The sequence below is a fragment of the Solea senegalensis genome, linkage group LG18 (assembly GCF_019176455.1).
Source record: "Solea senegalensis isolate Sse05_10M linkage group LG18, IFAPA_SoseM_1, whole genome shotgun sequence".
Taxonomy (NCBI): domain Eukaryota; kingdom Metazoa; phylum Chordata; class Actinopteri; order Pleuronectiformes; family Soleidae; genus Solea; species Solea senegalensis.
The window spans coordinates 8,623,147-8,644,244 of record NC_058041.1 but is presented as its reverse complement, the minus strand read 5'-3'; the positions used below and the strand labels follow the sequence as shown (position 1 = coordinate 8,644,244).

The 21,098-nt window shown below is 41.8% G+C and overlaps 1 protein-coding gene across 9 annotated transcripts in view; it reads left to right on the top strand.

The window, feature by feature from the left end:
* Positions 1-21,098, top strand: part of tanc2b (tetratricopeptide repeat, ankyrin repeat and coiled-coil containing 2b) — a 117,944-nt gene that overhangs the window by 46,225 nt on the left and 50,621 nt on the right. For 7 of the 9 annotated variants that reach the window (XM_044014162.1, XM_044014163.1, XM_044014160.1 and 4 more), the window contains 2 exons: positions 7,811-7,882; positions 10,535-10,714. In XM_044014162.1, the coding sequence (XP_043870097.1) occupies positions 7,811-7,882; positions 10,535-10,714 (252 nt within the window). Of the gene's footprint in view, positions 1-7,810; positions 7,883-10,534; positions 10,715-19,025; positions 19,320-21,098 lie in introns of those variants that run through there. The other 2 variants (XM_044014165.1, XM_044014164.1) reach the window with 1 other exon arrangement.

The following is a 21,098-nucleotide window of genomic DNA, read 5'->3' as shown; positions in this document are numbered from 1 at the left end:
CCTGTGTGTGCATGGGTTTCTTACCATTAGGATTAGGCAAGTTGGACAGTCTAACCGTAGCTGTGAGAGTGTATGGTGTGTCTCTATGTGGCCCTGTGATGGACTGGCTCCCTGTCCAGGGTGTACCCCAATTGGCACTAACGCCACCCCCCCCACGACGGCAGAAGATGAGTGAGTGAGTGAGAAATGGACCGGCCCGCACAGAGCCATGACCTCAACCCAATCGAGCACTTTTTGCTGAGAGATTGCAAGCCAGGTCTTCTCGTTCAAAACATCAACGCCTGACCTCTTAAATGCTCCATATTTAAGGACTAACTAACTCTGGTGTAGGTCCAGCAGACTATCTGTGTTTCACATTAAAAGTGTTTGTATCTGTCTCCTTCCATATCTGCGTCCAGCTCAAAGATTCCTGAAATGATAAGTCAGCCAGCTGATTTCTTTCTTTTTCCTCAAGGCACACATGCAGGGCAATTGTCATTGCCTCAGTCTCTGTGATGTAGAGGCATTTAAAGATGGGGAAATGGCACAGTTGGGGTGTCTGCCACGTTTTTTGTTCTATGTGTCACTGTCAGGGATTTAAGCAAAAGCATTGTTCTTGACTGGAACACCTGTATAAGTCCAGGTTCCATACAGGCTTTTTATTTCTTTTCTTATGCTCGTACTCTCTCTCGGTCTCAAGGCAGCCAAAGTGAAAATCTCATCACACTTCCATTTCCGTTTGGCTATTTTCGCTGCATGCTTTTCACTTCTCTGCTCAGTGATGTAACCCCAGTGGTGTGTCAGACTGAAAGTAGGAGATGCTTGATACAGCCTCTCTTTGTTTTCTAGACTCTTATTCACTAGCTTTTTTTTTCCTTTTTTTTTCAATCGAAGCCCACCCACTCAGTGCTGCGACATAGCTTTTTTCAGCATTGCATAGCAGTGTAGGAGTGTAAGCATATCACACACACACACACATTTTCTATTTCTCCCTACTTCCTCCATCATAACACCTCCATCCATCCAGGACACTGCTGAGTCGTGGTGCTGTCAGCCAGAGCCTGACGCACTCAGCCACTCACATATGCGTCACCTGTTTGGCTCACCGCCACCACCGTGCTGTTCACTGTCCTCCAGATATTCATGGGTGGTCAGGGTCACAGGCTCTGGGCTTTCCTGATGTGAAGGAGGGGAGAATATGTTACTTCGGACCAAGGAAACTACGTGTAAGTGTAGCATATAATCAATGAATAACCTCTCCACTGTAGCTTGACCAGTACTTTAATTGGAAATCAGTTCCTTTTGAAAGAAAAAAGAAAAGCAGACGTCACAAAGTGCTTCACAAATAAGACATTGAGAGTTAAGAATGCCACAATACAAAAGAAATCAAGCACTACCAACTATAACAAAGAGTTTAAGAAATTTAAAATAAGTAAGTTACCTCAGTATTATACTGTACATCAACTGAGCAGAAATTGAATGTAGTAATCATACGATTTTATTCGTTTAATAAAAGCAGTCTGTTGAGCACAATATAGATTCACACTCTTTCCGTCGTGCTATTGTAGTCTTTACCTGGCGTCGGGCATTAGAATCATTCAGAAGTGTCAGCTATCGCTACAGCACTGGTTGCTGGCACGCTGGCTGCTTTTTTTAGTGTTCTTTTAGTGAAGGATGCTCACATTAAATCACAGATGATATGGGCATTGTCCCTAAATGCAGTTAACAGCTTGTGAAACTGCCGGCTTGTCTAGCTCTCCCTCTCAGTCTCTTTCTCTGCTCAGCACTGCTGCGTTATACTGTCCCCACAGACTCACAACTTTTAAAGTCCACAACAGTATCTTCCCTCGACTGGGAGCTCTCATAACTGATGCCGTTTGTCCTCCCTTTATCTAAACCTGCTCAAGAGGTGACACCATTGTCTTTTGGCCCGTCAGTGCAGGTAACATCTGTCAGGCTACCTCACACACTCTTTATAATGTTACAGCAGCAATGCCCCTGGATTGTGTCTACATCTGCCAGATGCTGTACCTGATGAATTTTGTGATGGTTGGTTATTGATCTGTTTGACTGTTGACTTTATTTAATGTTTTCGAGAAATAGAGCTCCTGCTCCTGCTGTGTTTCCATCACACTTTGGTCTTTGATCTGTGATTTGTCAAAACAAAAGTCTGAATATGAGACTCCAGCAGAAGAGAGAAGAGAACGACACCGCAGATACACAACAGTTCTACCTTCATGGATATTTTTCAAGAAGGAAATCTGTAGTTGGATGTGAATTTATTGCACAGTTACTCTGCAGAATGATTGAAAGTATATTTGGTAGGGATGGGACGATACCACTTTTTTGTGTCCGATACTGATATCACAAACTTGAGTATCTACCGATATCGATAGTCCAATAGTCATTTTAGACCATTTATGAACATATGACGCTGTTAACAACACATTTGTGCTGAGTCATCTCAAAGACATAATTCTCCAACTGTGTAACAAATATTGCTCTCCCAAAAAAGCCCAAGCATGACTCATTTCAATTTTTACAGCCTGTGCATACAGAAGCATGCGAGTTAAAGGATTTTTGGATTGTGTCGGATTTTACATTTTTATCCGTCCAATATCCAATCCAGTGATTTTGACAGTATTATTCCATGATACCAATATTGACCGATACCGATTCCCATCCCTAATATTTGGACCTATCACGGTGTAGCATCCCTATTTTTATGGCAAGTGTAAGTGTATTGTGGTTTTGTTGAAAGTTTTTCCCTTTCATTCTACTTTTGCATGAAGTCAGACCAGGACAAGCTCTCGCTCCCCGTCCAAAGTGTGTTTATCATCCTATGCATGAATGTTTGCAGTAGCTGCCACAGAGTCTGATGCTAATGAAGACGTCTGCCAACTTTACAACTGAGCAGATGTCTGCGCTCTCCTACGGCTCAGTGCAGAACACTGTGGCGCTGTGATTCATTAAGGTGCTCCGCTTTGTTGTGAATCTGATTAAATCCAGCTTAAATAGATGTTAAACCAGTGGAGCAGAGTTTTTATGCGAGACCTAATTCAAACACACAACAGCATTCTTGTGCTGATGGTGTTTGCCATTTTATTTATTTATTTTTTTTTTATGTTGTTAATTGATAACAACAGCAGTAAGGTCACGTTTGCTGACAGATGATCAGTCAGACTGACATTGATGGGTTAGCAAAATCATAATATTTGACAAGTTCAGTGATCAAATGATTTATCTTCAGCAACAGTGACAAACATTTGCTGATTTCAGCCTCTTCAGACCTTTGCTCAAAAAAAAACTAGTGTCTGCAGCTTCACTTGAAATGTCTGAAATCAGTTTGCACACTTGACCTGAAGTATAGGACCTCCTCTCACTCACTCTGCCGCTTTATCCTCCACATGGTGCCAATCCCAGCCGACATAGGGCGAAATGCGTGGTACACCCTGGACAGGTCGCCAGTCCATCACATAGAGGCCACATAGAGACAAATAACTGTCCAATTTGCCTAATCCCCAAATCTGAATGTTTTTGGTCTGTGGGAGGAAACCGGAGAACCCGGAGAAAACCTAAACACACACACACTCATGCGCACGGGGAGAACATTCTGACCGGGTCAAGAGTGCTAAACACTACACCCAACGTGTGGTCATGGGACCTCCACATGAGCATTAAATATCCACGCCTCTTACAGTGACAGCAATTGCAGTTTGGCAGTACATATTATGATAACTCTCTGAATCAGCACTCAACACTGATTCACTCCTTGGCATTTATCTTTATCCAATTTTAAACCTTTTAGTTTTTAACACTCTTGAAGTCAACGTCTTATTTTGGTAAACTTCCCGTGGTGCATCTCCTCATGCCAGACAGCTCTATGTAATTTATAATGAGCACTTTTACTTTATTTGTGTGTGCGTTACCTGAATATACCATGTCGTCATGCTTTATTATCATAGCTCGTAAGTGATCTGTTTGTCTCTGTGTCAGATTTGTAGGGATTTGAGATCAATTAGCTCACTGGAGAAAGAAGAGCAGGAAACACTTGTGGCCCCTAATTGATTTTATGTGGCACACCACTTATATTCATATCATATTTCTAGTAATGAGTTATTATTCTCCATATTGTTATTGCTGTATCATTGTGGAATATCGTGATTATAACTTTATACTCATGTCACCCACCCAGACTGAACAGCTGTTTTGTTTCCCAAAAAATGTGACTTTTTTTCACTTGGCTAGACTAGATAGCCAGTGGCCCCCATCTCATTTGAGTTTGAGACCCCCGGCCCATTCCCATTGGTCAAAAAGTAATTTAATCCAAGGTTTAAATAGTGGGAATATGTTTAAACTTATCAGCATCAGTGAGAACAGTGGAAAGACGTCAAGTTCTCCTTTGTCTGCTCTATTTTTGCCAGATGCTCCATTTCCGACGGTGAGTTTATCTTCAGCATAGTCATACGCATTTATGTTTGTAGCGATCCTTACTCTTTAAAACTTGGGACAGCACTAAGTTTATTTCATCAGGTGGATCATCAAAACCATTGTTTTAAAAAGAGAACAAAGTAAAAGATGCAAAATAATAACCCCTGTAACATTAATGAAGGATGTGGTGGTGTTGTTTGTTCCTCTTCCACTGACTAGTTGTGTTTCTAGCACATCTGTGATGTCACAATTCAAACAAATCCTAGGTATTCTGTATTTACTAGTTTTATAAATATTTAATTTCTTGCTAGCTTCAAACATTTATTGTTCTGTGTTCATAGTTTTTGTCTGGTGAAACATTATAAGGCAAATGTGAGATGTTAAATCTGTACGGGATTTTACTTTGATGAATGGTGATAAAACTTTGCTGTGGCATTTAATTAAATAACTCTAACGCTTTCCGGGGGTTGACAAAAAGTTGGCTACACAACAACACTTGCGGCTTCATGGAGGCAATAAGCACGAGTAAAAAAAAAAGGCATAAAGGAACTTAAAGGACTCACTGTGCTGTCACTGATTGAAGTCACTGAACTGAAGAATGTAATTCTCTGGGCTTTTAAAATGTGTGATGTGTCTCTGTTACATGGCATAGTTAAAGTTTCTCTTCCTGCTGTTGGTTATATTAGCTGCATGTCTATTGGTTCTTTATGTGTGTAACGTGATTGATGGTTCACAGCAACAGAACCAAAGCCAGTTCAAATCATGATTTGTTCCACCTCTTTTGCCCCATGTTCTTAAATCGGACCTTTTTTTCAATGTCCAGTAAAAAAGATTAACCCCTCCCTGCAAATCTTACCAGGGGATGATTTAGTTTTCTGTCGCTCTGTTAACTTCTATTACTCAAAAAGACCACCATTTATAGCAATCTTGGTCGGACTGTACCTGTGGAAGACGCCTCGTTATGGAGCAGAGGTCACGCTGAACCCTGTGAACACAGACAGGTTCATCAAAGTCAAAACTTCAGCACCACGCTCCACGGGATCACTATCAGAAATCACACTGAATTCTTCCATAATGACTCTTTGTCCAAGTGCGAAATTGCCTTGCTCCTTTGACATCCTGTCACCCCACCATGGCATTACGGCTCCAAAGAATAGCCAACAGTAAGTAAGTGCACCATTATATCTCGGGGTTTAGGAGCTGGGCTTTCACTTTCAGAGAGAGTTTAGCTTTGATTTTCCAGCTGAATAGGATGTGGTTACAGAGCAGTGATTGTGTGTCCTGGCTTTGAATCAGATACCGAGCTGTGTTCAGTTGTATTCTCTTGAGTGGTTGATGCATGGGTGCTCTGTGAAGAAGCAGTTGGTTGTCCACGGTTTGTCTCTGTGGTTGGAATGAAAATATGTTTCTGTCTTCTGTCAGACATGGGCCCTCCCCTTTCATGTTCCCTGCTTAATATGCCATTGATCTGTGTGGCAGGACAATGCACTGTGATCACTGATAACTGGAGAGCAATCTGTACGGAAGAATAGACGCTTTCTTTTTTGAATAAAGGGCTATAACGATGTGTTTATCAAGCCTAAACAGAATTTGTAGTCCAGAGAAAGGAGATCGTCGTGAAGAGGTAAAGCAGAGTGGATTTTTTTTTTCCCCCCAGAAACCTCAGCAACAAACTATTTCAAATTGCAGGTTTAGCATACATTTGTCCTTTTAAATATAACTGAATGACAACTGCATCGTTTCCAGCAAAGCCTGCCGCTCGTCTTACGAGAACTGATATAGAACAAATAGAATCAACATCTAAATAAGCTTGAAACGACGTGTCACATATTCCTAGAACTGGGAATGTAAGCTTCAGATGTGACATATTTAAAGCCACACCGTCTGATGATGAACATGTCAAATTGTCACCCGAGGTGCTCAACGTATCCACCACAGGAGCAGCAGAGTGTGCAAAATCTGTCACTGTGCCACTGAGCTTTCCATTCACGACATCACACTCTGTATATGTGCGTATGTGCACGTTATCACAGCTCGCTGTGCGTGCAATGCTCCCAGCGAGCGCACATCGTCTTCAGCGCCTGTATCGATTTTCACGACATTGATTGTGCACACGATATGGCTCATCACATAGGCATATACATGAGGTGAGAAGCTATTTTCTGCATGTACATGCAGTGGAGAATTGGAGATGTCACGGGTAGAAACGCTGCCAACAGGATGTGTTTTTGTTTGTATTCAAAGGATTCATTCTTTTTTGTCATTTTTGAACGTCTCAAATGATCTCTCCGTCAAATCACATGTCACATTTTGTTGGTGTTCTGTTTGAGCACATTCTGACAGAGAGTGAACCCTAAAAATCTTCTCAATCCCAGGCCTGGCCCACTTCTCACACAATCATGCCCGGCGGCATATTCTATCTGTCCATCGACGAGCTTGATCTTTCCACCAGTGAGCCAATCTAGACTGCTGTGTGGCTCCTGGCACAGAGTGTGTGAACCTGTGATGTGAGAGATAATACATGACTATTTGTTTTTGTTTTTTTGGAAGATGGTGAGCTCTTTAACAAAAAACACAGTGCAGAGCCCCGAAATATACAGTTTATTTATTTATTTTTTTAGAATGAAAGGGCTCCTTACTTTTCCACTTAATGCAACCCTCCTTGATCTTTCTCCACATAGAAAAGTTTCTCTACTAGTAGCTTAGTTTAGATTTCATTAATAGCTCATTTAATTCCAGCGGGATGTATAAATCAGTTGTTCCAAACCTCCTCTGCTACTTTACAGTAGATCCACACACTTGAACAGGATTATGAAACAAACCTCCAGTGACACCGACTGTGCTACTGATGTTCTCCCCCGCCCGCCACACCAGCTCCATCCGCCGTGGATAATTTTGCCTGCCTGCTCCCTTGTGTGCAATTGATCCTCATATCATTAACTTATGTGGATCTATCTAGGGAAACAGGGAAACGCCCACTGCTTTACTGCTAGTCCTTGCCCGTTGAACCATAGAGCCCATTGAGCTCTGTGATTGTCGCTCGAACACAGGACTTTCTGCATGCAACTGTGGCTGTCATGTAAACGCTCTTGTTATCTGCATGGGCAGGCCCTGTACAAACAGACACGCCGACTTTTAAGTCTAAACATGGGCAGGCAGAAGAAGTGGGGCTTGGCGGCGCGGTCCCCCTTCGCAACCATAAGGGGCCACATGGGCCCCAGGAGGAAGGGCGTGGAGGGGCTGTGTGTGAGCAGCCTGCTGGGTGTCCTGCGCTCCCACACCTGGCTGATGGGAGAGGAGGACGTGGCTCTGCTGCTGGCCCGCACCTCCACACTTTGTTACCAGCACCAGCACCAGCGAGCTCAATCCCTGTCTTTCTCTTTCCACTCCTTGTCTGCAGATGGTGGGAGCGAGGACTATGCAGACCCCCGTTCGCCCAGTTTAGACCATCACTTGAGCCATGTCGGCCAAGGTAAGAGATTAATAATCTACAAAATGTGTTATTCTAAAGTTAATGATCTCAGAAAAAGAGAGGCTTGTGGATTGCCTTGGATTCTGCAGTCTTTCTTCTCTTCTGCTGTTTATTATAGAGTACACTGAGCCCCACCCAGCTCTGAGTGTGTGTTATGTGAGTGAATGAGAAGCAAAAGCTAAGCTAGCTCTTGTCCCACTGTTACTTTCTCAGCTCTTGCACTCAGTCTCTTTCCAGATTCCATTCTTGCCCATAAATGTTTTCTCTGTTGGAGCCCATGGAGGTCCTTATTTGCCGGGTTGTATTTCCTTTTGAATTTATCACCAGACGTTTTATGAGTTCTGGAATTGAGCTGTATGAAATTTATATTCCTATAATTTTGTCTGTAAATCTGTCTTAGTTCAGGGGGGAAATAATTAAGACAGCCGTCAGTGTCAGGAATGTCAGTGCATAGCAGGGAATGTTTTGGGCAATTATAATTTCTTGTTGCCTTTTGCTTTCTTGCTCGTGCGTCTTTTGAGCCGAGCACCTCGATGAGTGGGTGTTTGTGTTTATTTCGAGGCATAGAGGAGTCCTTAAACATGCCTCTCATCACAGACTTAAAATAAAAGGCCTTCATTTCCCTCTTGACTCTTTTGTTTTCTGGAATTTAGTGGAGTGCGTTTTTTTTCCTCCCTCTCCAACCCTCACATATTTGCCCCAAAAATCACACATTTTACTTTCTGCTCCAATGAGGCTGCTGTAAAAAGACATTCACCTGAATGTAATAGTTGAAGTTATACTAACTTTTGTTATCACTTTTGGTTTTAAGACAATTATATTTTGTGAAATGTCACTAATGTTTTTTACCCCAGAATAATGATAAATACGTTTATACAGCACATTTGTTTAAACAAAATAAGTGCTTAACAGTCCAAACAAGCCTTATCAAATATTATAAAGAAAAGGAAGAAAAGGAAGAGGCCCAACCCAAGGTGTCAGGGAAGAGAAAAACATTTTAACAGGAATAAACCAGACTCAAAGATGCTCAGCATATGCCTCAGCTTCAGGGTTGAAAGGAAAATAGGGGACAGAGGAGAGGTGGGGGGGGGAAAAAGAGGGGATAGAAGTAGAGTAACAAGGAGAGATGAAAGACAGGGAGACAACAAATCAACATAATACAACAAGTATGTTAAAATAGGAGGGAAGGGAGAAAACAAGAGGAAGAGGGAACATGAAGCAACACATAAAGGCCAGTGCACAAACACACAGGAATGACACAGCAAAGACCAAAGCAAAACAGGCAAGTTAGAACAGACTTTGTCCGCACAATTACACCAAAATGGCAAAAAGGGGCACAAGAAAAGATGGGGGACAGAGGAGAGATAGAGAGAAAGAGTAAGAGGTGTTAGAGAGACCAAGAGCAGGAGAATAAAGGGAGAGAACAATTAGTAGAGGATGAAATGTACAAGGTGTCTTACCTAACTAGTACTAAAAGCCAGTGAGAAGGGATAAGTCTTAAGAAGAACATTTTTGGAACAGTAGCAGAATTTAATGCATTAAAATTCATTTGAATCTTGACCACCAGCCCCAATTATAGGTCCCCACTTGGTCCCCCACACCAGGCTCTGCATTGCCTATGAGGATAATGTCCATGTGAGTTTGGTGTAACCACCGCTCTGGCTGTTGCTTGTGCTTGTGCAGTGACATTTTCCAGTGATAGACTGACTGCTGGAGCCACAGAGGGTGTGTGTAATTTCTCTGCTGTGGGCAAGTTTGTCCAAACATGTGCATTTGCATTACAGCACCACTATGTATTCCTATCCTGGCCATCACGCAGGCTTCCTGTGGGAATTGTCATGGACTAATGTCTGATAATGGCTTCATGTCTTGCTGTGGTGGCTGCTATCTGATGTGAGAGTATTACTTGACCAGTTGGTTTTACAGCTCCGTCTGCAGGGAAATAGGCACTCTGAGCCAGAACTGATTCACAAAATGGATGATGTGTTTCACAGGCAGCTGGCTGTGTGTTCATCAGTGCGTCTGAGTGTGTGAAGGCCCTCCTTTTTGTGGCTTTTAAATTGAAAAAGTGATTTTTTTGTTAGTTAGAATGAATGGTCAGAAAATCCTCACACAGTGTAGTAAAATGTTGGGGTGTGATGTTACTGTGGAGCTGACAGAGGTCAGGCAGTCTGTAGTTCATAACCGTGAATGTAAGCAGCACGTGCTGCGTGCCTGCAGGGCTGTTCTCTCTTCTAGGCCACACCAGTCACGCCAATGCACTCAATAATGGTGTGGCAGTGACATCAGCAACTAGGGATCAGGTTCCCACGGAATACTCATATCCCTCTTTACAGGGAGGGGGGGTAAATGTACTGTAAGAGCAGTGTATCCTCAAAAAATAAACACTTGACGAGTGAGTCGACAGGAAATGTTGCAGGTTATTTTTTAATATGTTTACACTACTAAACATATGTTAAACTAAACACATGTCCATTAATTTAGATTACAGTGCATCAGAGATCCAAATATATACTTTTTTTTATTAAAAAGTTCTACACATGTGGACTTCTCTTTGTCTTTCTGTATCTGTGTTAGAATGTTTAATGCACTGCTCAGAGGAGATGAGCAACCAGCCTCTTGTACTACATTGTGTTCCCTCCTACCCTGCAGGTGGCAGCATAGACAGCGACTGTGCTTTTGAAGGAGACTACGCCGTGCCCCCACTCTCCATGACCGAGGGCATGCAGCACATTCGCATCATGGAGGGCGTGTCACGCTCACTGCCCTCCTCCCCGCTGCTCACCCACCAGACCATCAGTGTCAGGCTGCAGCCTGTGAAGAAGCTCACAGGTAAAGACACTGCAGTGACATTTGATTCTCTTTATTTCTCTTTGTTATGTTTTAAGGTTGTCTTGTGCATCATTTCAGACGTCATTTTGGAAAGTAAAGCTATTGCTAATAGGGTTGTGGGTTAAATGAGGTACCTGTCCTCCCCATGAAGTCATTGGACCTCCCTTAACCCTTCAGTGTTCTACTGCAGGCAGGGTTTCTCAACAGACATTCACCCACCTTGAGTTAAATCAGATTTATGTGACAAAGTGAAGAGGCGTGGTATGATTTCTCACCCTATTGCTCGCTGATATGGAATAATCACTGACAGTATTACTCACCCAATAATTCTGAAGCTGGGCCAAGCTGTGGCAAACATTGCTATTTCCAATTCTTGTAATCACCAAAGTCCTACCAAAGTGACGGGTGCCAAGAACAGCTGATGGACTGTTAGCCGTGGCTGCCTCTCCCTCCCTTTATTGCGCTTTATCTCCCACCACTAATCGTTTCCCTCCACACTCATTCTCTGACATTCAGAGAATGTGGAAAAGTGTTTCCCCTCCGTCTCCCCCATTAACTGGATTATGACTCCGCGTGTCATGTTGTGATGGGGGAAGCTGCGGTTTGTTACACAGCACAGGCCGGACAGCCACGGCTCACTGCTGTGCTGGATTTAAAAAAAAAGAGGAATGAAATATTGACACTGAAGCTTCACCTAATATCAGCACAGCCTCCACACTGAAGTGGAGTGGGTGTTAAGGACGTTAAAGCAGTCACCACTAGGGTGCACCAGCCTCTCAGCTACCTCAGATCATTAACCATTTTTCATATGCCAGGGGGAGCATGGTTTTGACATCACGCAGAGTCATTTATGGTCTTTCCCGTCCTGGGTCATTCAAGCTGTGGGTTGTAGAAAGGAAACACAGCAAAGCTCTTCTTTTTTTTCTCACTTCACTGACGTCAGTGTGTAGTTGGGGAACACAAGTAAACACAATACCAAGTAAACAAGACCAAGTAACTGTTTCTCTCTGCTTCTCACAGTACTTTGAGGAGCCATCTGTCCTTTGGCACAGTCTATTTTTTCTTTTTAACTAAGGTTTTGCGTCCACTCATGTCGTGTGTGATTGAAAACTAATTTTTGGATCGTCAGCTTATGAGCCTGTAAATGTCTGTTTGTGTTTGTTTTTTATATCAAAGACTAGATGTCTTATTTGTACTATTCTTATTCCACGGCTGACATAAGGACAGGTCTGTGCAGTATCGGCACACATTGGTATGTTGAACCAGTCAGGTGATGCTGGTTGTGAAGGCTGCTTTGTATTTTTAGATTTTTTTCTCTTTTTTTTATGTGCAGCATGTGTCAGCTATGTGCTGCTCCGTGCAATTTAGCTTGGTCTGATTTACCTTGGCATATTTAAAATGCTCATCCTAACTCTCCTTGAGTGTTTGTGGACATGCCATTAACCCTTTACAGGGCACCTCAGTGAAATATATGGATATGAATATACAAGAAACACGCAAATAATGTGAAAGGAAAGTTATTTTAGAACATTATAGAACACTTTAGAACATTATTTCCCAATCCTGGTCCTCGGGGACCCCTGTCCTGTGTGATTTAGATGTTTCCTTGCTCCAACTTTCATTTCGAGTGTCGCAGGCCTCCACTGATTGGCCAGATTTCACGATGCCACGTTCTGTGGCGTGGCTGGATCTCTGCCGATTGCCCGGGTGAAACATGTCCTTCTAAGATCTCACGGTTAAGCGTGGTAATGTGGTTTCAGATGTCTGCGGAGGTTACCAAATATAGTTCTTTGCCTAGTGAAGGGTTAAAAGATATCATTTTGGTGGAGTTAGCCTTTCACTATGTAAATCCTGCTAGATTAATGTGTCTGTAACACCACCTGTTGTAATCTCTTGTAATAGTGAAGGAACTGTATGATTTCCTCCAGCTATTGAGATGGATGCCCCGCAGGACTGAAATCTGTTTCACTTTAAAGGTGAACTCTTAACACGCTGTATACGAGAAGGCAATTTTCTCCAGATCACATGTCAATATGACTTCACACAGCTTCTATTAGCTAAACTGCTCTTGCATCAGCAGGACTACGACATGCACAAGTACCTTGAGGTGCTTTCTGTCATTCAGGTCCTCAAAAAGATCTGTGCTTGCTCTCAAGTGGCATCGAGCACCAGATTGTTAGGCCTCATCCGCCCCAGCTTTCTCACCCTTTAATTAATTCAACTCAGCACCACTTCCTGCACAGCTTGAAAGTACCAAGCTTGTCTGCGTTTGTGTGTGTGTGTGTGTGTGTGTGTGTGTGTGTGCTGGTGTCAGAGGCCTGAACCGCTCGCATGCCAGAGATGGCAGAGGTGGGAGAAAAAGGGAGAGGGAGTTGTGCATCAGAGCACGAACAGCAGCAGGTCCAAAGTCAGCAGCACTTTGATCTCCCCTGGTGGCCTCCGACAACCACACCCTGGCTATTCCCTCCTGTATGGGCCCTGGTTGGCCTAAGGGATGCGGAGTGGTGCTGATGGTGAAGATTCAGATGTTCTTCCTCATGGCTCTGATGGAATGAAAATGCCATGACGGTGCGAATCAATTTAGAAAATCCCTTGGATTTAATCCGTGTAAGGACTTTCAATGGGGGCTTCAGAGGCTCAAGGGGTCTGTATGTGAAACGCATTGGTGACACAAACTGGACTCTCACAGTGGGCTATAGAATAGAATATCATGTAATATAATAGAGGCAAACGTAAACTTAATTGCAAAGTCATACTGTTTCAAATCTTCAATCACCATGGCAAGGAAGAGTCAAGGTAAAGGGTTTGCACATTTATTTCCACATCCAGGTTACATTTCCATCCACACGTATGCAAGCCTCTCTCAGATCAACAACACACAGTAATATTCCCTTGATGTTCCAGGTCGTGAATGACGACCTATTGATTTAGCAGTAACATAACGTTCAGAACACCTTTTACACCAAACCTAGCACAGCTTCCAACGCACACGTCCACCGACACAAAACGCTGCATATTTTCCAGTACATATAGACCCATCCCTCTAACAAGTAATTCTTCATTAATCATTTAAACTAACTCTAAATTAAATTAACTCAATACTGGCTCCTACTAATATAATATAATATAATATAATATAATATTATATAATATAATATAATATAATATAATATAATATAATATAATATGCACACAAGTGGCACTGACCAATGCAATATTGATACAGTATATGCGAATCTTGTAACAAGTTACTGTATTTGGGAGAAAGACCTGTATTAATAAAGATACTATCTATGTAGCCATCCATCTTAACCATGCCACATTGTAATAGTATTACATTATAATAATTATACAATTATAGCAATTACTGCATTTAAGAGATTACTATAATAGACCTAATGTCTATCAGTTTAATTGCTGTGATGCTACCTTGAACTGTGTTGTTGTTGTTAGTTAAGATGTTGCCACTTCATTTCTTTTACCAGTCCAATAACTCACTGTTATTACTTATAAAATAAAATAAAATATGCAGTGTTCAACACGTTTGATTAATTCAGCCAGATACGTATACCTTATGAGGCATACTGTCTTTAGAATCGGATAAACTTTAAATTGCTAATTAGTGCAACTGCACTGCAATTAAAGAGCTAATATCAAATACACAGTTTGTACTGACATACACTGATTGTTCTGTTTGAGTATGTTGTTGACCCGTTTGATCAGCAACCGGATAATATATCCTCACAGTGGTAAGTGTGGGATAAATCCTGGAGAGGTAAAAAGTTAAAGTATTTCTCTATGATTTGTTGAGTAGAAGTGTGAGACGGAAACACTAATGAAGTTTAAGTCCAGTGCATAAACTAAATGTACTTCGTAGGGTTAATTTTTAAATATTCATACTGGCTGCCACATTTACCCAATATATTTTTAGCTCCTCGATGTTGTCTGAGGCAAGTGTACATGAGAGCCAACGACTGCTCGCTCTCACAATGATATCTCAGAAGCTGATGATTATTATGAGTTGTAATCACTTTGATTGCTTATTTGTTTCTTTAATAAACGCCTCCCTCAAGTGCCGGGCACACTAGAGCCGTCTCCCCCGCTTGATTGATTGGCCCTGTTCCACTCCGAAACATTTAAACAAAATGATTTCAACATCTCTCTTTAGATTACACTGGTTCGCTTAATTAATGGCAGCAATCAATACGATTACTGCCTCCCCATGGATCGCCACATAAAGGTGGAAAATTGCATTTGGCCCCGAAATCTGAGAGAGAGAGAGAGAGAGAGAGAGAAAAAAAAAGGTCTTATGTAATATGGGTAGATCTAAAAACCGTTGTCTCACTGGTGCGTTAAGATCTTAATGTGCTACAGTGGGCTAACTTCTAAATGGACATGATGAAGGTATAAAAGTGATCATTAGCAGTGTGGATGGTCAGGCACAAGGCGCAGTGAGCAGAACTGCTTGGTCAGGTTTCCAGCTCATCGTGTGGGTGGTCTTAAAGGACCCACATTAAAGCAGCGGAGCTCTGTTAAAGTAGCCTCTCATAATGGACGCTGCATTTATGCAAATGATTTCCCTTTTTTTTGTTGTTATTGTTATTGTCTGATTGTCTATCCAAATCAATGGGTAGAGGGTGGAGTCAATGGGATTACTTGTTGAGCTATTACCTGAAATTATTTTTATTCTAAAGTTATTCTTTTGGGAATACCATTACTCATCAGGAAATTGCTTCTAGGGTTAGTAATAATTAGCTGATTGAAGGAAATTGTGTCTAAACACTGATTATTTCACATATTTCACATAAATCTCCTGTTGATGTAAATGATTGAGGCACATTTTGAGCCGTATATTTTCATTACAATAAGAAATGAATGAATAACTTTAATGCAGATGTAGCCAAAGTAATCCAAGTAATAATCTTTAAAGCTTTACAAAGAAAAAGTGTAATTGAATCTCTAAATTACAATTACTTTATTGTTATACAACATATATTGCGTCAAAGTGTAAGCATAATGCAATGTTTGAATGTTTAGGAGCTCATTTTTAACTACTTAATAGTTTTTTTCAGTACATTGTATATTATACATAAAGTTATATATACAGTATATTCATTTATTTTCATGCATTATTGAAAAACAATCTTTATCTGGTAGAGTTAATATAAGTTAACAAATACATGTTTAATAGTCCTGCAAGCCAGCTCATTTATAATAGTGTTATCATATACTATGTGACCGGGGCTCAGTCATCAAGACCTGGTCAAGACCTGTACCCTGTGTGCGAAAGACATCATGGTCGCAATGGTCGCAATGGTCGCAAGTTCGACTCCACCCCTGGCTGATTGTACTCAATTCCATTGTAAGTCGCTGTGGATAAAAGCGTCTGCTAAATGACATGTAATGTAAAGTATAATATTATGTCATCAAAGTTAGGTGAATTTACAACAGTGCGTCCCTGCTGCTTGTTTGATATAATGTAACAGACATTTTCTTGTTATCCTGACGTCATCTAAGAAACCAAACCTGCAGTGCACCACGTTGTCAGCACTTTATGATGTTTTGCCCTCCCTCCGTGCGTTTTGGAAAGGCGAAATGACATTTTGAACGTCTCAATCTTTCCCTCTCAATGCCTCCTGCATTCATGTGGCATCTGGCGTCCTCTGTGAATATTTCAGATGACATTTGGGACGCCTCCTTACCCACCGTATAAGCGCCCGGAGAAAATTGCTCTTCAATTATTGCTGTTATTTTCTTGCCTCAACTGTCCCAGCCCCCCCGCGGAAACCTCCGAATCATTTGTTTCCGCCGCAGGGAAATGTGACATTTTCAGCTCCACTGTCACAGGTGAAGAATAAAGAGTGACGGTTAAGTGCAGAGAGAAAAGTGCGATGCCCTCAGGGAGGAGCATTGAATCACCACGCAGATTAAATTCTTGTCGTATTTAATCCAATTGATTTTGTGATGGGACGTAATCACAAATCTTTAATACTCTTCATGATATGTAAACAGCAGGTCTTTCATGTGAGCGTGAAGTCACTCGGGTGAATGAGGGCTCTTTGAATCCGACATCTGTTGCGTCTGCCGACATGAAAGAAGTAGGTCACTTTTAATGTAGAGCTGTTGTGTGGACATAAAGGAAAATAAAGTGTGCAGTTAGATGAGTCATTCAGGACCAGTTCTTATATGAAACAATCTCTTAGTTTAGCGTTAAACGGCTCCGTTTAAGTCCCACAATCCAACTGTGGCCACAAGTTAAAAAAAACCAAACATGAACAATAAATATATATTACAACTTAGGAACAGAATTTCTTAGCTTGGCAATCTCTTGTAATTCTCTGCCACTTAGCAAAAGAAGCATGTTTTTTAAAAAAATGTCAGACTTTTGCTTTAAGAGCACTTGATATAATAAAAAAAAAGAGTGTCTCCCTTTGAGTGTTGGTTTATTTATGTTTATGCCTTTGTGACACATCTACACTCACAGAAGAATGTACAAGTGGCTTGAGATGTTGCATGTTGGTATTTGGCGATTTACAAATGAAATATATGTGATTTGATAGTTGTTTTTCATTGTAATTGCATACATCAGATAAACTACAAAGATAGACGCTATTATTAAAAAAAATGTTTTTAATTTAGAGAGAAGTAATAAAAAAAAACCAACAACAACAAAGAAATCAATGATTATAATGTTAGAAAGATAGCATTGATTTTGTAGGTGTAAAGGTCACAGACAAAACTTTTGAAAACTATATATACTGTATGTGGTATATAATGAATGTAAAGGAAATTACTCAGAAACAACAAAAAGTTCCCACAACATAAAGTCCAAATTGTCCAAATTTGTCCACATTTTTTGTCGCTATTATAATAATAAAATAAAAGCTATTGATATTTTGGATTACTGAAATAACGGCAGTGGGAAATACAGGGAATAGTTGATTTATTGATCATCAAACCTCTGTATTGCAATAGTACGATTACATACAGCTACGACTTCTGGATTACTGAGCTCCTCATTTCCAAAGGGGAAAAAAAGCTGTCAAAATGTTTTCTCATGCACTTATGCAACCTCCTGGAGCAAGTGTATCTGTTCCTATTTTAGTGATTATAGTGTTACAGTCAAAGCCAAGCATGTGATCAACCACCCCCAATTGTTATTTCACCGGATTCCGTTGCTTGTTGTTGACAATATGTGACGAGTCTACAGTGCACTCCATTTGTATCATACCACTGTGGATGTCAATATTTCTTTTTCTTTTTTTTTGTCCAACTACAAATAAATATGACGCAAACATTGTTTGACAAAGAAATTCTGGGATTATATGGTACAGACTTTAGAGTAACAGGTAACATTAGACACTTGGAAACTTTCAAATGTAACCGTAACGTCTTTGAGGCTTGTTGGTAACATTTACAGGGGGGTGGGTTGTAGATGTCACTCCGGGGAAATAAGTGTGACTGAAGGAGATGAATATAGAACAAAATCAGAAGGCAGCAGCGGATTTGAACCACAACAAAAGCAAAGAAAGGCACACAATAAACTCTTAGCCCTCTGGGTTTGAACCCCTAAATAGCCACAGAACATGGCTGCAGCTGTACAAATAATACAGTTTCAAGGGTAAAACAAGGACAGACAAACGCTTGAACCCAAGGGGAAAATGGAGTAGGTTTATTGAAACCCTTGGGTTTTTTTTTTCTCAAGTAATACCTCAGCTCTCTTTTCTCCCCACTTATGGTCTGATGTGTCCCCAAAGCTCCTTCGCGAACGGCAAAACTCCATTCCTCCCTCCCTGCTTTCTTTTTCTCTTTTTTTTTTATGCTATTTTCTTTCCTCCCCCAATACCCACCCTTTTCCTCCCTCTCCTTTTGCTCTGCGGTTGCCATGACAACAGCAGCACTGCACCATTCATCTGTTGGAGACCTGGGCTCCTGTTCCTGTAGAGAGAGTGTGCCTCTCGCATCTATACGTAACACGCTAAGCGCTAATGCAGTCACGGAGGCGAACAAGGCGCTCACTCCTATCTGTGCTCACGGTTTTACTCGCAGAAGAAGCTCTCTGTTCTCTTCTTCTGTTTTTTTTTCTGTTGTTGTTTTTTTTCAGTCTTAGTGGCAAAGGTTTCGGTCACCAGTCAGCCCTGAGTGTGTGCTGCTATCACAGGTGTCACCTCTGTGTCCCCCTCTTTCCCCAGTGACACAGTGACTGCTGCGTTCTTCCTTCCTCCCTCCCTCCCTCCCTCCCTCCTCCTCCTCCTTCCTTTCTCGCTCCTCCTGTCACTGCCATATCTGCCTGGCTCTGTATCATTTACTGCGACTGAACTGAGCGGGCAGCTTCAGCGCTGAAACCTGTGGAGATTTCCTCAGAAAGGAGGCAGCAGGAGCCGATAGAGGGAGAAGCGTCTGTTTCCTCCGCGCTCGTCCTCTCCTGCACTGTTGCAGGTGTTTTTGTTTTTCCCAAATTTTTCCGTTTCTTCTTTGTCCGTTTCTTTTTTGATGAACTGGTCATCGTTCAGAGACGAAGGACTGCTTGTGTCGCTGGAGGGGGAAGGAGGGGGGCTGGTGCCGTACTCCAGCCTTCAGGAATGCAAGATCTGGTTTGAGAATGGTGAGCCCTGCCACACCCTCTTTCGCTCGTTTCATTCCTCTATTTATGTCTGGCAAACTGTAACCCCCCCCCCCATCACCTGCTGCTCCAACTTTGCTCCACCTGGTCTGTCTGCTCTTTGACCTTACAGCTGGAGCAGCGTCGTCAGTGAGCCCTTTTGAATGACGTTTGTACAGATATGGGAGGAGTGCAGGAAAGTAATTTCTCTCCATGAAATGATGCGTTTGTCAAAGGGCTGCACTGTAATGACAATGTAGGCTTGAGGACCTGTAAATCAACCAGAGTGCAAAGTGTTTTTGGTTTTTTTGTTGTTTTTTTTTTCATGCCGAGCTGGTCTGTTTCATGCGTCAGCGTGGGTGAGCATTCAATTGTCTTTGAGTGTGTGTGTGTGTGTGTGTCGAATCCTTTGGTGTGTGTGTGCGTGTCCAAGTACAGGCTGTGGGTGGCTAATGGTGCTTGTTCTTGTTATTGTGAGTCTCACTTTTTTTTTCCCATCCATGAGCACAGCTATGTATGTAGCATAAATGGGTTGATGGGGAACAGTTCTTTTTTTTTTATATCTTTTCCACGCCACGCAGTCAACAGCAGCAGCAGCTTGTTATGTACCAGAATCACCTTGTCATACGCTGTGATGTGGTTCCTCCTTCCATTTCCAGTGCTGCAGGCTCCGTGCCTTTATCCCCGTGGGACTGCTAGCTGCTGTATGAACAGAACAAAATGTCTCAATAACACTATCTGCCTGCAAAACACAAGTACCTCATCAGCAGCTGCTACTGCTGGACTCAGGTGAATGGTTTTTGATGAGGCACCCACAGCCGTGTTTTGGTTGCAACACTTAGTATCACCACCTGGAGGCTGTTTTGATGAGTTTAGCTTGTCAGCTGTCATTGAGGAAGTACAGACAATGACATCAAGGACTTAAATGTCAGTGTGGCCAAATGGACAAGTTTATTGTTCTGGGGTTGGTTCATGATCTCTCGTGGAGTTTTTTTTAATTATTATTATTTTAAACCTGGTCATGCACTGTGGTCGTGGACGATCTTCAGAACTTGCCATCGTTGTTGCTTCGCTCTTCTCTTTGTCTGAAAATGCTATAAGTTAGGACAGGTTGTTTGTGATAGTAAAGTATGAAATAAACAGACATAAGATTCACTCGCACAACCACATCCATACATGTAATACAAATATACCTGGTGACATAGGTTTTTATTCATGGTTAACTTTGAATTTCAGTGCCCACAATTTCATATTTATTCACAAAACAATCACAGGGTCCTTAGTCGCCCATTACTGTGAATCAGCCAAATAAAACTTGTATACCATCTGCATTGGTTCAGAGTGATATTGATTCATGGAATTATTTGATCCCTCCTCTGCAGTCCTTTGGGCCTGTGTCAGACAAACAGCTCAAAAAGAAATAACAAGACTATTCAAAAATGCTGTCCTCAGTGTATAAGAGGACCTGGTTGGACTGATATTTCATGCCTGGAATGATTATTGTGGTAGTTTTTGTGCTTACCAGTGGATTATTGGCTATATTTCCCCTTTAGTGGCAGAATGGCTGATTGAATTTTTTCACCACTCTGAACACTTTGTGTGATTCAGCATCTTCGCTGTACAGTTAAGCAGCATGTCTCAATAGATTCTCAGTTATTTGTCTGAAAACAGTGCTACATCTGTAACGACTCCCCAGGATCTAGAATTACTGTGTTGTGTTACGAAGACAGAAAATGCAGTCAGTGCTGCCATTGGCAAGATGATGTCACGCTCCTGCATTCT